The 16,098-nt window shown below is 37.9% G+C and overlaps 1 protein-coding gene across 2 annotated transcripts in view; it reads right to left on the minus strand.

Moving 5' to 3' along the window:
* The window catches only part of ncoa2 (nuclear receptor coactivator 2), a 68,452-nt gene that overhangs the window by 21,946 nt on the left and 30,408 nt on the right, over positions 1-16,098 (minus strand). For both annotated transcript variants that reach the window (XM_053487680.1, XM_053487681.1), the window contains exons 3-5: positions 6,574-6,680; positions 5,123-5,295; positions 2,580-2,683 (exon numbers count right to left, since the gene is read on the minus strand). In XM_053487680.1, the coding sequence (XP_053343655.1) occupies positions 2,580-2,683; positions 5,123-5,295; positions 6,574-6,662 (366 nt within the window). In that variant the 5' untranslated portion in view covers positions 6,663-6,680. The remainder of the gene's footprint in view (positions 1-2,579; positions 2,684-5,122; positions 5,296-6,573; positions 6,681-16,098) is intronic.

The following is a 16,098-nucleotide window of genomic DNA, read 5'->3' on the forward strand; positions in this document are numbered from 1 at the left end:
CTCACCGAATCTAATCAAATGAATCAAGATGTTCAGATTATAATAAATGAATCAAATAAACTGAATCAAATCAAGACGACTGAATCAAACTTCGAATCATATGTGATTCATTTAATGCCTGTTTTTATTCTTAGACAAAAGAGATGTCATTTCAAAATATAAGCAATATAAATATTAATGGTAAAACAGTGCTGTAAAAAATTATCACAATTTTTTTTGCCATATTTGTCGCACTTAAATTTTTCAGATCTTCAATTTTTTTAAAAATTATTTTACAAAGATAACACGAGTAGATAAAAAACGCAGTCTTTAAATGATAATTTTAAAATTCCTCCGATGGGAGAGCGATGTGAAAGACTCATTGCCAGTTATCACAAATGCTTGATTGCAGTTGTTGCCACCAAGGGTGGCACAACCAGTTATTCGGTTTAGTCCAGGCAGGTTTTGACAGTTGTTTTTCCCTTAATAAATGAAATCAACACTTACAAAAGTGTGTCAAATATGCAAAAAAAAAACCTACTTTGTAGTACTTTGGTCAGCAACTAGTGAAAGATTAGCTGTGTCTCAAATCATGAATCAGTATATCTTCATGTTTGTGCCTAAAATCTTCACACTAGCAAAAACAGTGAGGTGTTGGGCAAATATTAATACCGTGCAAAACACTTCTTGCACTCCGCAGTTGCAGCTGCTCTACATAGAGTAAGCAGTGGACCATAAGACACAGCTGCGATTTTATTAGAATTGTTTTAAATAGTCAAAAACTCAGCACCAGCATGTAGGCTGTTCTTGTAGCAGCAAGCCTCAAGGATGTAATACAGTGTGCGATGCCCACTTTTCATTTCTGTCTTTTTTATTTTGTTTGTACAATTTCTTTTTTTTTTTTTTTTGCAAGTCGATAGTACAGCAATGTACTTCATGGCGTGCGATTTTCTCCCCCCTTAAGAGCATTTAATTAGTCACTGTCAAGAGTGTAGGTGTGTATCGTCCCTTTGTTCTAAAGGCTCTCGGAAAGAGAAAAAAAAAAACCCATAAAAACACGAATGGGTTATTTTTAGAACTTGCTGTATGCAAACATTAATGTCGGACCTCTGGAGCTATAATTATTCCCTGATTAGGTCTTGTGGTGCATTTATGCATCCAGATCAGGCTTTAATATTCAACAATCATTTATCATGATCAATCTGATCAGTAATCTTATTCATTACACACCCATCTCAATTACAAATTACTGTATTTTAATTTCTACAAGGGTCATTCAAGTCAAACCTGGACTTTTGATCGTGCGGAATTATGGAACACAATCCTTTGGTTCTACACTGATGCACTTATTCTAGCGTTTCACTTGCCTGGGAGGTGGAAATGTCAGTAGGTACAAGTTAGCAGGCATATCAAGGTAGAACGTTTTCTCAGTACCCTGAAGCCATGATCGGACTGCTTGCTTCATGTCTGAAACGCTGGCCTCCCAGGAACTTCTTTACTGGCCCAAACATGGTAAAATGTCTTGGAGCGAGATCGGGACTGTATGAGAGATGTGGTAAATGACCCCCAGCCGAGTTCCTGTAATGTGCAAGTGGTGTTTCTGAATGATCTATGTACAGTTCCCACAGACAAATATGTCTCTTCCGCAAGTTGTCGACCAGTTATCTGTCATATTTCAGCAATCCACTTCGGGGATGTTTGCAGGAGCAAGTGCAGAGGAATCCGAGTCCCTCTTATCCGGGATCATCATTCACAGATGTCCGGCCTTCTTCAAAATGTGTGCACCATTCAGATGTCTTATTGTGGCTAAGAGTCTCTTTTAATTCTTCTTTACATGTCAACCAGTTTTACACCTTCATTCACGAGACGTTTCATCAAAGGTCCTGGTTTGATTTGAACACCCGTCATATTTAAATAAAAAAATTTAGTGTACAAAACGCAGCATTAAGCAAACACAAGGAAGTTGTTCGGACATTATTAAAGTTTTCATTTCATATTACATATCGTCTATTAAAAGGATGTTTGAATGTATTCCATGCCTTACTTTCAGCCACTTAGGAAATTTCAAAATGAGATATTAATTCTGCACCAATGATCAAGATTTTTTTTACTTAAGTAAAGTGCTTATAGAAAACTAATCAACAATACATACTAAAATATGGAAGGTAATTACCTTCTGAAGTGTTTTATTTCTAAGCTTTAGAAATAATTCTCATTGGAGACTAAAAATGCTAAATAAAGGTTTCAGGGAACATCACGATAAGAAGAATTTTTAAAAATACATTTCTGTGATGCGTCCATGATACAAATCCCTGTGTTTAATTTGTTACCATGGAAACGATACCATATTAAAACAAGTGTGCCGATATAAATTTATGATCTATGATTAAGGACGTTATTGTGTTCATTCACATGGTTTAGCTGCCTGACCAACAGTGTGAGACTGAGACACAATTTAGCCTTCCGTTCTCCGTGCATAACATCTGTTTAGTTGTGTGTGTGCGTGTGTGTGTGTGCGCATGTTGTGTTTGTCTGTGTGTGATCGCACATGTATCAAGGTCATTATAACTCTGAAACCACAAACGGGAACAGACACACACCTCCAGCATCATTGGTCCGAGGGCATCTTTGTCAATAACACTTTGGCCTGTGGACGAGACGTCGGCCTTCTGCACCTCGTCCTCACTGCACACAGTCGCTTTCTCTGTGAAGAGAGACAGAGAGACATTAGTGGGTCAAATCAAATGAAACTTAAATCAAACAGAATAAAGCAATAAAATAGTTTAGTGTTAATAAACAAGCTAAAAATAATAATAGGTGGATTAGGGGGGAAAAGTAAATACATATTAGAGTGCAGGATGCACACATTGTTTTACAACTTTTCTTAAGGTTTTAAACCAGTCTGAAAACAGATTATTTTTCCCTGTAGATAATCCATTTTAACTTATTCTAAAAAGATCCTCGTAAAAAAGATTCTCATCCTAATCTATAACACACTCTGAAAGTACTTTATTTTACACCTTAAATTAACCAGGCTAATCTAGCTATGTTAGCTAGCGAGCCAATGTTTGCAAATAAAACTGTCTCACTAAAACTGTCTGGCATGTTTTTCTTTACTCAAAACTAGATAACACACACACACACACACACACACACACACACACACACACGCATCAGTCCCCTTATAACTGTAAATAGAAGAAATAAAAATCTGGGCACTTCATTTGCAAAAGTGGTGTTTGTTTACACTGTGGTGAAGGAGCACCAAAAATGGCGGCTAAGTGCCCTCACAGAACTGTGAATAAATGCTAGGTCTCAAAACATCAAGATCTATGGACAAAATCCCTCTCTATCTCAAAAGAAAAAGCTATTTAAATTCAGCTATAAATGTCTGTAGGTTATGGAAGTCACTTATTTTTACCTTGTGGACTTGATGTGAAATGTTCCCTGAATAATCGTTAGCGCAGTTAGCTAGTTTTCTGCAGATTAATGTACTAAACTACTTATTTCAGCCTTAGCTCTCTTAAGAGCTATTTTACCAAGAAACTTGTAAATAATTCTGTCATCTATTTGTAACTGCGATGCAAGCAAAAATGGATGCCACACTTTTGATTTACATGAAACAAGACTAGGGTGCAGTGGTTCATTTTATTTTTTTTTGATAGACTGAGAGTGTAGTTGGTACCGAAACAACTCACAGAAGAGAAAAAAACAGAAGCATACGAATAGCTGCAAGCTAAATTTCAAAAGGTACTCTAAGGCAGGTGAAAGTTTCATAAAGAGAATCATTACTGTTCATCACGATGAGCCTGGGTGTAAACAGCAGAGTATGGAACAGAAACATCCTCAATCGCCGACCAGGAAAAAGTTCCAACGTCAACCATTAGCTTGAAAATTGGTGTTTACAGATTTCTGGGATTCTCAAAGGCCAGAATTGGAACATTATTAGGGAAAAAGTTCACCAATTAACAATGCTTGTTAGATTGAGATGCTTATTGAGAATTTAAGCATATGCTTATTAAGTTTGGATTAAACACAGAGGACTATTATCCAAAGGCGTTGTGATCTTGCATGACGATGCACACCGCACACTGTATTCTGCCCTTGATCTTTCACTTATTTGATCCCCTAAAAGCAGCCCTACGAGGATGAAGATTCATTTCTGATGAAGAAGTGAAGACAGCGGTGCATTCGTGGCGCGCAGCTCAGCCGAAAACATTTTTATAATATTGCCTGATAAACATAGGGTTTTAAAAGGCAAAGAGATTATGTCAAAAAATGCTGTATTTGTCCTAAATAAAATAAATTCTACTACCAGAGTGCAGATAAATTTTTGACTCACCCTCACATATACTGTGTCTAATGTTCATCTAATTAGGTTAATCAGCATATCTCAGGGAGGTGAATGTATCACGAATGTGCTGCCCAGATCCTGATTAGTAGATTAACAGTGCTGGGATGACGCTTCACCATATGACAGAGCTATCTACACTATGCGTGTGTGTGTGTGTGTAGCAGCTGCACTAGAGGAGTGCTCCATCACTGAGGCTCTCCTCCACTATTTCACTCCCACTGGATCTCTGACGTTCGTTTCACTCCACAACATGATGACGCCACTGGAGGCACGCTGATCAATCACAGGCTAAATATAAAAAATAAAGTATTATTCTGTTTGTGGGATGTAATATCTAAGTATTTAGCAAGTGGCGGTAGCTAGATTAAGGCGAATGAAGGCTTCCAAGGTTACCATGACAACAGGCTGGTGCCAGTGGCTACTTCCCTGAATTGATGCTACTGTACTAAAAGAATGTGAAATTAGAGAGAGTAGAGAGAGAGAGAGAGAGAGAGAGAGAGAGAGAGAGAGAGCCACTAGTGAGAGCTTTGCATTACATTGCTCACTATTACATAACTAGTGTGTATGAGTCTTTCTCACTCACACACGCATACAGTGAGTCAGGAACAACCCCCAGCATTGGCATGAGTCATCCACACACACACACACACACACACACACACCTGATGCTATGCTTAACAAACACTCGAGCAGGTGGCATTACACAAAACAGCATCATAGAAACAAATTGTGTAATTGCAACCTGCACGTTAGTGTGTACAGTACAGTAGGTGTGTTACACGCTCCTACCTTGCTCTTTTATTTGACGGATCTGTTTCACAGTTTCTTTCAGGATTGCACATTTGTCAGGCTTGACATTGAAGTTATCGATGTCGTTGATGTTGGCGAAAATCAGCTCGGCGAGTTCCTCAATGTATTTATTCTCCTGCTCGCGGTTTCGTTTCTCTGTGATTCGCTTAGGGCTGTTGAGAAGAAAAGAAAATTCAGTGCATAAGTTCCTAAACTAAAGGCCTTATTTGCAATTGATTTACACTCATTTCACAGTCTATGTTAATGTAAAACTAATCATTATAAAAGTCAAACCGGGACTTTTGCTTGCTGCAGAATAACAGAGTTATGAGAAGAAAAAAAATACCTTTATTTCCCTATATAATCCCATGCTCAGAGGTGGGTAGTAACGAGTTATTTACTCTGTTACATTTACTTAAATAACTTTTTGAAAAAAATGTACTTCTATTTGTAGTTTTAACGCACCATACTTTTTTACTTTTACCTGCATAGATTTGTGAAGAAGAAACACTACTCTTACTCCGCGACATTCAGCTACACTCGACTCGTTACTTTTCTAACCATTTATTACACTCTTTGTTTTTGCCAGAGACTGCAGCAGGTGGATCTACCGCATGACTGTTTGACCAATCAGATGTAGCATCTATAATCACATGACTCCGTTTGACCAATCAGCCGCAAAAACCAATAACCGCATGGAGTCAAATGACACCACAGAAGGGGGTGGGGGGTGTAGGGGGGGGGGGTCTTCAGCAGTGTTGGACAGGGAAGCAAACGTTGCGCGTTAGTTTAGCTGTTTTATTTAATGTTGCATTATTAACATATATAATTAGCAAATAAACAAGAGGCTAAAAAAATATAAGTTTCTTACATTTATTTTGCTAGATAAAGTTTATGGTAAAGTGAGACCTCTAGTACACATGTTCTAATGTTATTTATCTGCTGAGTCATTTGGAGGCCGACTGAATATACAGTATATCTTACACAGGAAATAGTTTACTTACATATACAACATACAGATGTTACCTACAGTAGGTATTTATTTCAGAAGCTTTATATCGTAAAAAAGCGGAGATTAATTTGCTATTTTGTAAAGATATTTAGTTATATTATATATTATATTATATATATATTATATAATAATTTCATTTATTTTATTATTTGGAAATGTCGCAATTCGGGGAGAATCATTCACATACGTACATTCGCACCGTTCAAAAGTTTGACTGCAGCTAAGAGACTCTCATGAAGTCTTCTAAAAATTTAAAATTTCATCACGAGTCCCAGTTTGACTTGAACGCCCCTTGTATTAAAATTTAGATGCTCCAATTTAAAAAAAAAAAGACTCAGAATTATCTCTGAATAATGATGCTTATGTTGCTTACAAACAACAAAACCAAAAATGCCAAGCAGAAAGTGACACACACACACACACACACACACACACTTACCTGGGCCCCAGGAGCTCTGATGAGCAGTCTTTGCGTTTCTGAGACTCGACCCTACCAGGGTCGGATGAGTTTTCCCCTATGCCACTCATTTTAATACATATCAGCAACTGCAGAGAGAAAACACACACACACACACACACACACACACACACACAGAAGTCAGCATATAGACTTGAACACCACAATACATATTCACATAGAGAAAGGTGAGTGATATGACAAAACTTTGATATCCTGATAAACTTTTACAAAATTATATTGTGGCACATAAAATAAAGCAATATTTTAGAAAGCGTATGGTAAAAAATCAATCATAATATGGATTTTACATTTGCATCCCAGCACTTCAAGCCAGTTTGTGCTTTTATTAGCGCAAGAGTGTTATTTATGGTTTAAAACATCATCCAAACCTCCAAAACTCAACCAGGACACAGGAAAACGTTAACTAAAGCACACGTGATGGTGTAAGTTCAACAGTTTATCCGTGTGCAATACACATACATGCGCTGCTTATTTTATCCACATAAACAAATAAATACATAAATAATAAAAATCTCTCTACTGAAGTGATTTTTTTCTACCATAAAAAAAAAAATCAGTTAATGATGCGGTGCAGATCCCAGCTAATCAGCTCTTAATAAAGCAAAAGATGCTTGGGATCACATGGTCGACGCTGGGAGGCCTAAGGCGCTGAGCGGAAAAGTGGGGCAAAGGCAAAGTCAATCAATTAGATTCTACAATAGGTCTGTTCTCTAGAGAGAGAGACAGAAAGAGAGAGAGAGAGAGAGAGAGAGAGAAAACGGAAATGACACACACACACTGAGAGAAAAAGATGGCAAGGCAGGAAGGAGATTGAAGTAAAAGATTAAAAAAAAACACCAATATGCACATGCCCCAATATGATCCTTACATAGTCAATCCACTGTTTTTTTATCTTTGCTGTGAATCTGTGAAATTGTGTCTGACTAACTGTTTTCTTCACTTTTTTTGCAATCATATCGTGTTTCCTTCTTAATGCCGTCACACACTCTCACTTATCATCCTCGAATGTGCTTGAAAACGTTGCAAATGACACCTGATATGTGACATGAACTCTCCATCCCAGCAGGGGGCAGTATTCATATTCATGATCATAAAAAAGAAAGCCCTAATATTGCAATCTGGTCTTACTGATATTTGTTGTAGACAATCTGTAGTGTAGAGGTGTACGATTTATTTTTGAACCCAGAAAGCAAGAGGGATACAAACTTTTGCACACAGGAGTGTAGTGAATATTATTGAAAGCAACGGGAAGTGTTTTAATAGCATTAAAGAAAAGGCAGTAAATGGACAAAGTCTGCCAAAACAACCAGATTAAAAAAAAAAAAAAAAAAGTGAGGTTGAGATCAAGTCTGATTATCGGTCACCGGCGTCCGCTGGAAATGACATAGGCATCCCTGAACGCGTGTGGAAGAACAGGGAAATGAGCCGTAATGAATTATTGAAGGTGAAATGCATTTTAATAAGCGTCACAGATGGTAATGGACTCGAGAACGAGATGTCGCTGCATAGTGAGGCAAAAAAAACTGGTTAATGGGAGCTTCAGCAAATAGGTCACTGAATATCATCATATATATCAGAGCTGATAAATGAGGAGGAAGTGAACGTGCTGTGTGATTTTGGAACACAACGCTTAAAAACTCCTGCTTTAAGGCTTCATGTTAAAGCTTCTTTCGTATTCTCTGGTCTGAAACCACAGAACATCACAAACCGACTGTATTTCAGATGCTGTGACTTCAGCGATGACTTTGGTTTAGCAACTGGCTGTGTTAGAATATTTAGCCGAGTGTTGCTCATACGACAACTTCAATTTACCCAGCATCCACACACAATCAAGGGGATTAAAAGGAGTGCTTCCTGAAGGAAATCCTGTGTGGATTAAAACTTTTTAAAACAAGAAATTAGGTAAAGTAGGTAAAGAAGATAGAAAGGAAAAACAAGAAAATTTAAAGGAAAGGAAAAGAAAAAAAAAATCAAAGGTAGGAAGAGGATCTACAACAAAGGAGTAGGAATTAAAACGTTAATCAAAAGGAAATGCAAAGTGAAAGGAAAAAGAGATAGAAACAGAAGGAAAAGGAAAAAAAAAGGAAAAAATGGGATAAGGAAAAGAAACAGAGGGGGAAAAAAGGAAGGAAAAATACGGGAAGCAATGAAAGCAGGAAATAAAAAGGAATTTATAAAAAAAAAAATAGAAAGTTGGGAAGTGCAAAGAGAAAACAAAAGGAAGAAAGGTGGGAAATAAAAAGGTTAATCAAGAAAAAAGGATGAAGTAAAAAAGGAAATAGAAACAAGAAGAGAAGGAAGGAATGGAAGAAGAAAGGAAAAATACAGAAGTAGGTAAAGAACAAATAAAAAAAAAGAAAGAAATTGAAGAGAAAAAAAGGAAACTAAAGTGAAAGGTAGAAAGAAGAAAGAGAAAGAAGCCAGGGGTAGGAAATAAATGGAAAGTTAAAAGGAAATGGATAAGGAAGAGAACAGAAAGGGAAGGAAAATATGGAGGGAAAGGAAAGAGAGGAATCAAGAAAGGAAGGAAGAAGTGTTGAAAGTAAGTATTAAAAGAAATAAATTGAGAAACAATAAAAAAGTGGCAAGTGCAAAAAAGAAAATAAGGAAAGGGTGGAAACTACCAAGTTAATTAAAAAGAAAATAGCAAGGTAAATAAAAAGGAAGATAATAAGGGGAAAATGAAGGATAAGAAAGAGAAAAAATATAGAAAATAGAATGGACGAGAAAAGAAAGAATAGAGAAATGGGGAGTAAGGAAGGTAACGGAAACAAAAAAGTTAGGAAAAGAAAGAATACAGTATAAGAAAGAGGCAAAGGTTGGAGGAGGAAGAGAAAAAGAAACAAGTGATAGCAAATAAAAAGACAGAAAAATGAAGAAAATGATGGAAGGAGAAGGGAAAAGTAAAATAAGGAAGGTGGTAGAATTAGTGAAAGAAGAAAAAAGAAAAGGGAGAATATAAAAAAGTGGGAAAGGTGGGAAGAGAAAAGGAAGGAGACAAGGGATATAAAAGAGAAAAGAAAAAAGGAGAGAAAAAAATGTGAATGAAATGGAAAAGGTAGGAGAAAGAAAGAAATAGTCAAACTATTTATGTGTCAGTGAAAGAGTATTGACAATTTTATATTTTTTAACACACACACACACACACACGCACACACACATGCTCAGTACTTTCTGTGCTGTTAGGAGGGCTGGGTAACTGTATGGTACTGTACTCCTGCACCCACACCGTCAGCCAGCTGGAGTTTAAAGAGATTAAGAAGTGCATTAAAACGTCCATGAAACTACGTGAAGGCGATGATCTGATTCTGCGTGAGACGTGTCGAGGGGTTCTCACTTCCCTCACTTCGTCCAATCACGTTTATTCTCCGCCCTAACTCCTTACCACATGCAAGTGAATCAATCCATAGCAGATTCAAATATTATTAGGGCGGGACACGTGCGCTCAACAGGGCTTTTAATAAAAAAAAACATTTTTTCTTTAAATATAACTGTAAATTTGAGAATCTGGACCATTTCTGATAATTAGCTTAATCTGTTTTACCAAGCAGGCGTTAATAAAGCAACATTCATCATTGGCTAGTGCTTCCTTTGAGCTGTGCTTTATCTGCAGTGTGTGAGCTAAGTAGGTGGAGACACACACGCACACAAGGCTGCATGGTGCCAAAGCATGAGGCTGGCACGCTGTTAAGGCCTGGCGTGCATGCGCTCTCATACACACACACACACACACACACACACACATTACGTAAGGCGAGTGCTGCTATTGGATCCCTGCTGGATTGCAGTGGCCTACTTTACCCAAACGACAGAGAGAGAAATCAAATCACTGCAACGAGAGCGCAGTTACTTTAGAACACAGACACACCAGTTCAAACATAACACACGGCATGAGAAGCTGCTTCGCTCCTACCAGCAATCATAAAAAGACATTTCCATGCACATTTATCAAGACACATGCTGATAAACTGCCATTTAGAAACGTACAACATTATTCGAACACCCGCTCCAAGACAGCGTCTCGACCCGCGTGTGCCACCAGGAGCAAGGGCACCAGGCTTCCTGTGCCAGAGGAAGTGCAGCAACCAGTCATGATTGACAAGCACTACGGCGCTGACTGGAGCAATCGCAGTTGGTCATAGAAACTGAATAACGGCGAAGCAAACACTTCGGTCGAGGTCGCGCTTGGGAAACAGCGAACACAACTTCAACCCCATTTCCTGAATGATACCGAAATCAAAACAAGCCGACCCGGGGAGCTTTCGACAGCTTTCGCCCTCTGGACATGTGGTTAAAGCCAAATCATTTCGCAACATGAATAAACCTCCAGCTTCTGTGCAACCGTCCATGTTTCTGAACAATGTAAACTACTGACAAATTAAAAAAAAAATAATATAAATAAAAATAAATAAAATAAAACAGATCAAATCCACGCTCCTACAGAAATCTGGTGGAAAGCCATAGCATGTGATTTCGTCAAACTGTTCGGTGACCTCTGGCGCACTCTGGATGGGGTGGGGGCGGAGTCATCCTGAAAGAGACTACACCCATCAGGATAGAAAGGTTTCATCACAGAGTAAAGGTTATCATTCAGTAGAGCGCTGTATTGATTCACAGTGACCCTCTAGAGTCTCATGCACATGTAACGGCTCTATGGGCACGTGTCCGCTTCTGTGCAGCAAGAAGAAACGTCTTTTCTTCATAGATATTCTTTGGAAGCCCAGAACCGTAACCAACACTACCATAATTCTAACAAACCGCTTATTAACACACATACACACAGTCATTTTCTTTTCAGATTAGCAATTATTAATACTTCTATTTATAATTACTCAGAAGCCAAAACAACAGCATTATTACTCTTATTATTAGGGGGTCATCGATTCAGTTATGTATTGCGATTCTTTTGTGTGAAATCTCATGTATCGCCACACTTATTTCCACTTGAGGTGGTAGAATTTTGCCGTTCCTCTATAATCCTCCAGGTGGCGCACTCTAAATTATTCCCACATTAGCAGGCATCACAACATTGTGTGTTGTATGAGCAAATTATTTGCTGAAGTTGTTTAGGATTTTAAGAAAATAAAAAAATATACTGTATATATTGAATTGGGATATTAACAAAGTGTGCTGCAAAAAAAATCACATAAATTAATCACCCATGTAATATTGTATAGGCTGGTCCCTGATGATTCTCATCCCTTATAATTATTATCATTATTATTATTACATTGTTTTTAATAAAAAAAACTACTATGTAATAGTCATGGGAATCACCAGTCACTTCCCAACATGATATTATCACACCTACGGTAGGTACCAATTTATTAAAATTGCGATTTTATAAGTATCACGTTTATATAAATATCCTGATTCGATATTACATTTCCCCAGATTTTGGTACAATTTTAAACCTAAAATTAATTAAAACGTAAGTAAATGTAGTCCGTTCCTTACAACATTTGTTTTCTCATAAAAAATGTTTTTGGTAAACGATACAAAATAACTTCAAATACAAGAGTTAACGTAAAATCAAAATCAGTTAAAAAAAACCCTACATTTTACTGCTATTAAGCAGCACGCATCTCTGTCATCCATCATGATTATTATTTCTACCACACGTGCTAAAAATGCGTAAATAGTGTATAGTGTAGGGTGGCACAGTGGCTTAGTGGTTTACCATCTGTTTTGATCATTTTCAGAAAGGGAAGTTCCCTGAAAAGATCGATTTTAAATTCATCAGGAATGGGTTAGCACTGTCGCCTTGCACCTCCAGGGTCCGGGTTCGATTTCCGCCTCTGCGTACATGGAGTTTGCGTGTTCTGCCTGTGCTTGGTGGGTTTCCTCCACGTACTCCGGTTTCCTCTCACAGTCCAAAAACATGCAGATTAGGCTAATTGGTGTTTTCAAATTGCTCGGAGGGTGTGAATGAATGAGTGTGTGTTTATGTGTGTGCCCTGAGGTAGATTGGTGCCTCGTGCTCTAAGTTTCCTGGGATAAGCTTAAGCTTTATGAACGATGAGAGAGATTGAGTAAGAGTAATCAAGAGATCACTTCAACGCCCAGTAAAGTTGCATCATAAAAAATAAAAAAAAAACATCTTCCCTGATGGCACAAGTATATTCCAGTATTTAAAGTGTGGTAGAGTAGTCCTGGGAGCAGGATGAATCATGAATCAGAGGAATAGTTACTAGAATGACAGCAGGAATAAGGACCTTCCTTTTCTATCCTCATGCTAGTTTCATTTGCAGGGTTGGTTTATTTCTTGCAGTTTTTTTTTTTTCTCTTCAAAATTTCAAGATTTCATAACATTTCTTCCCTCAACTCCAACACTTCACCTAGTCTATGAAATATTTCCCGACGGCTCTTCCATGCTGAAGAGAGCACCATTAGTGATGTTAAACCTGTCATTAAGCATTACGACAGTTAGAATTATTTGCCAGAACAGGTCGTAAAACATAATGTATTAAGCAGGTGTTGTAACTCTAGAGCACTTAGCAAAGCATATGCAGCGTTTTATAGTACTGTGCAAAAGTCTTGAGGCACTCTACATTTCTTTATATTTTGTCTCCAAAGAGACAGTTTTAATGAATGTTTCATTCAAGCATAGAAAAAACATCTAACGCATCAAGGCATGATCCAGTGAGAAACAGGTGTAGGTGACCAGACCGGTGATTAGCTATACTGGTGATACTGAATGCTGAGTGTTTGGGATAGACGAGAGGGGAAATAAGGTTGCTGCTGAGTTTTTTACTTTGCAATCTGCCTCAGTAAAACATGTGTTCCCATTTCTTTAATTGACCCAACCTGATTTCATTTATTCGAAAGTGAAAAAATGAGGAATGGCTCATGATGCAAATAGCTTAGAAGATTCATTATGCACGCCCCTGTTACGCCATTAAACACGAACTGTCCTGAGAGTCTACGACAGCTGCCCTGACATCATAATGACATGTTTACGGCGCAGGGTTTATAAAACCTTTCTGACATTTTAACGCAGAAAGATATCCACAGTCACAGTGGAGGCGCGTTCTTGCTTGCTGAGTCAGGCATTTTGAAAGCCTTTGCCCTCGCAATACCACTGCCCTTTCTGTCACGTACGACCGGACTTCATGCTGAGCGTGAACGAAACAGTGCTCCAAAAAAAAAAGAAGAAAAAAAAAAAAGCCCTAATACGTTATGGAAGATCGCAATTTGGGACGCTAATGTCAGACCATTTCCCAATCGAAATGACATGCAAAACATAAAACAGAACATGGGGCATGGTCACTGAGATTTCGACCCATGAACTTTTCACCATTTCTGGCATTGCCTTTTATTTTCATAATATGCACACAGAGCATGCTTTTTGTTTTCTTTGCAATTCGTCCGTCACAAATCAGTCAACAATGCAAGAGAAAATATCTAATAAAAACATTCCACCATCTTGGAACTGTGCAAGACCAATGACAAACCATATGCGCATGTTTTTAAATTTTTTTCAATGTTTTTCCCTTATCCGCCCTTTAACTCTAAAATAAAGATTTCCATGGATCCACATTGGAGCGCTGCACATTCAGTAGCGCTGCGAATCGTATTAAGACTGTCGATTAAATTCGATTAGATTTGATTTTTTGCCGTGTGATTTTCAACTTAATTCAATTGCATGGTACTTAAGTTAATTATTTCAAAAAGCTATATCTTACAGGTTTTAAAGTACTAAACTATTAAAGTGTCTAATAATGTTTTAAATGCTGTGTAACTCGTGTTGTTGATTGTGTACACATCATAGTATTAAACACTTGATCCTACAAGTACTAAAATACTACAAGGTATTCATTGTTTTTTTTCACACCAATCTTTTACTCCACACTCCACTCCAGTAGGTGGTGATATTGCACCGAGTGACCCATAAATTTGAAAGAAGGAGACATGATAATCTTACAAAATCAGAGTATTTAGCAAGTAATTTTTAGAAAATGGTAGCGGTTGGTATTTTTTTAAAAGCTTTTTTTGTTTGTTTTATTTTTTTACAAAAATAAATAAATAAAAATCTAAGCCAATTAACATAAAAATACTTCAGAAATATTAACTAATGTGTTTCTCGTTCTTAGCCTCTACGCTTTGTTTTTTTAACCTTTTTTTTTCCTGACAAACTTTCACTTCCCTTTCTTACTGTCAAATGAGCTGTATGTTTCCTGCCAGCTTGTTCACTGCAGCTGCAGAAGGCTGGAAAATTACAAACCACGCTGCAGATTTATACACGGCTCGGCCGTGCAGCTATGAAAAAGCCTACGTAAGAAGTGTCTTAAATTTTTTTTTTTAATATCTAATGATAGTTGAAAAACACATTGTGGAGACAGACACATTGCGAGTGAAATTTAAATTTAAATACGGCTCAAAACAAATACTGACATTAAACAACTGCAAAGGTACTTTAAATTTTAGTTCAATTAAAATGTGCAACACTACTTCTTTTTGATGGAACCAGACAAATGCAAAAATGCTGTATTTTCTAAACATTTAATAACTCTTAAGGTAGCACTGTGGCCTCGCACCTCAAGGGTTGAGGGTTTGAGTCCCGCCTCCGGTTTCCTCTTACAGTATAAAAACATTCAGATTATTCTACCTGGCGATACCAAATTACCCATAGTGTTTATGTGTGTGTGTGTGTGTGTGTGTGTGTGTGTGTGTTTTTATGTGCACTGTGATGGACTGGCACCCTGTCCATGGCGTACCCGGCCTAGTCCCCGAATTCTCCTGGTATAGGCCCCGTGACTCTGTGCAGAATAAGCGGTATAGAAGATGAATGAATGAATGAATGAATAACTGGAGTGTAAAGGCGTTAAACATAGCGAGAAAGCAAACCAATACACTGTTACAGTGTGCATTAAAGGAGCAGGTAGTCTGTGTCGTTTCCAGGGCAGAGGAGTGTGCGGGACAGAAATTGGGGTAAATCCAAAATGCTGCACTTTAACACAGTGACTACAGCACAAGTTCTGCTTCCAAATCACACCGTCTACTGACCCTGCTCCTTTAATGCAGTTTAATGCACTTTAATGCTCCTTTCCAAGCAGTTATCAAGTTGACAGTAAAACAAGGTTTTGCACGGTTGATTCATTACTGTGCTCGCATCACGGAGCATCTTTTAAGAATCATTAACCCGCAGCAACATAATAACGCTGATGAAACTAAGCAAAATGAAGCTGTTCGCCGTATCCATGGCTGGGAGTGAAGGCAGCAAAAATGTCCTTGCTTTCTGAGTTTAAAGGACCCATGCTTTCTCCCTTGTCAATCACATGGGTGTCTAGATGAGGAAGCGGGTAGATAGCACTCTGCTCCGAGTGTGCACCGCTGCCCTGTGCCGAAGCAGAAAGGAGCAAACATATCTAGCTATGTGATACATTTGTATATTTATTTGTTGTGCGCAGTACAACTCTTCGGCTAGGTCTCCAAGCAACCAAGGCCGGCGGAGTTGAAGAATTTATCAGTCGAAGATAATAA

The sequence above is a fragment of the Clarias gariepinus genome, chromosome 26, assembly GCF_024256425.1.
Source record: "Clarias gariepinus isolate MV-2021 ecotype Netherlands chromosome 26, CGAR_prim_01v2, whole genome shotgun sequence".
Lineage (NCBI taxonomy): Eukaryota > Metazoa > Chordata > Actinopteri > Siluriformes > Clariidae > Clarias > Clarias gariepinus.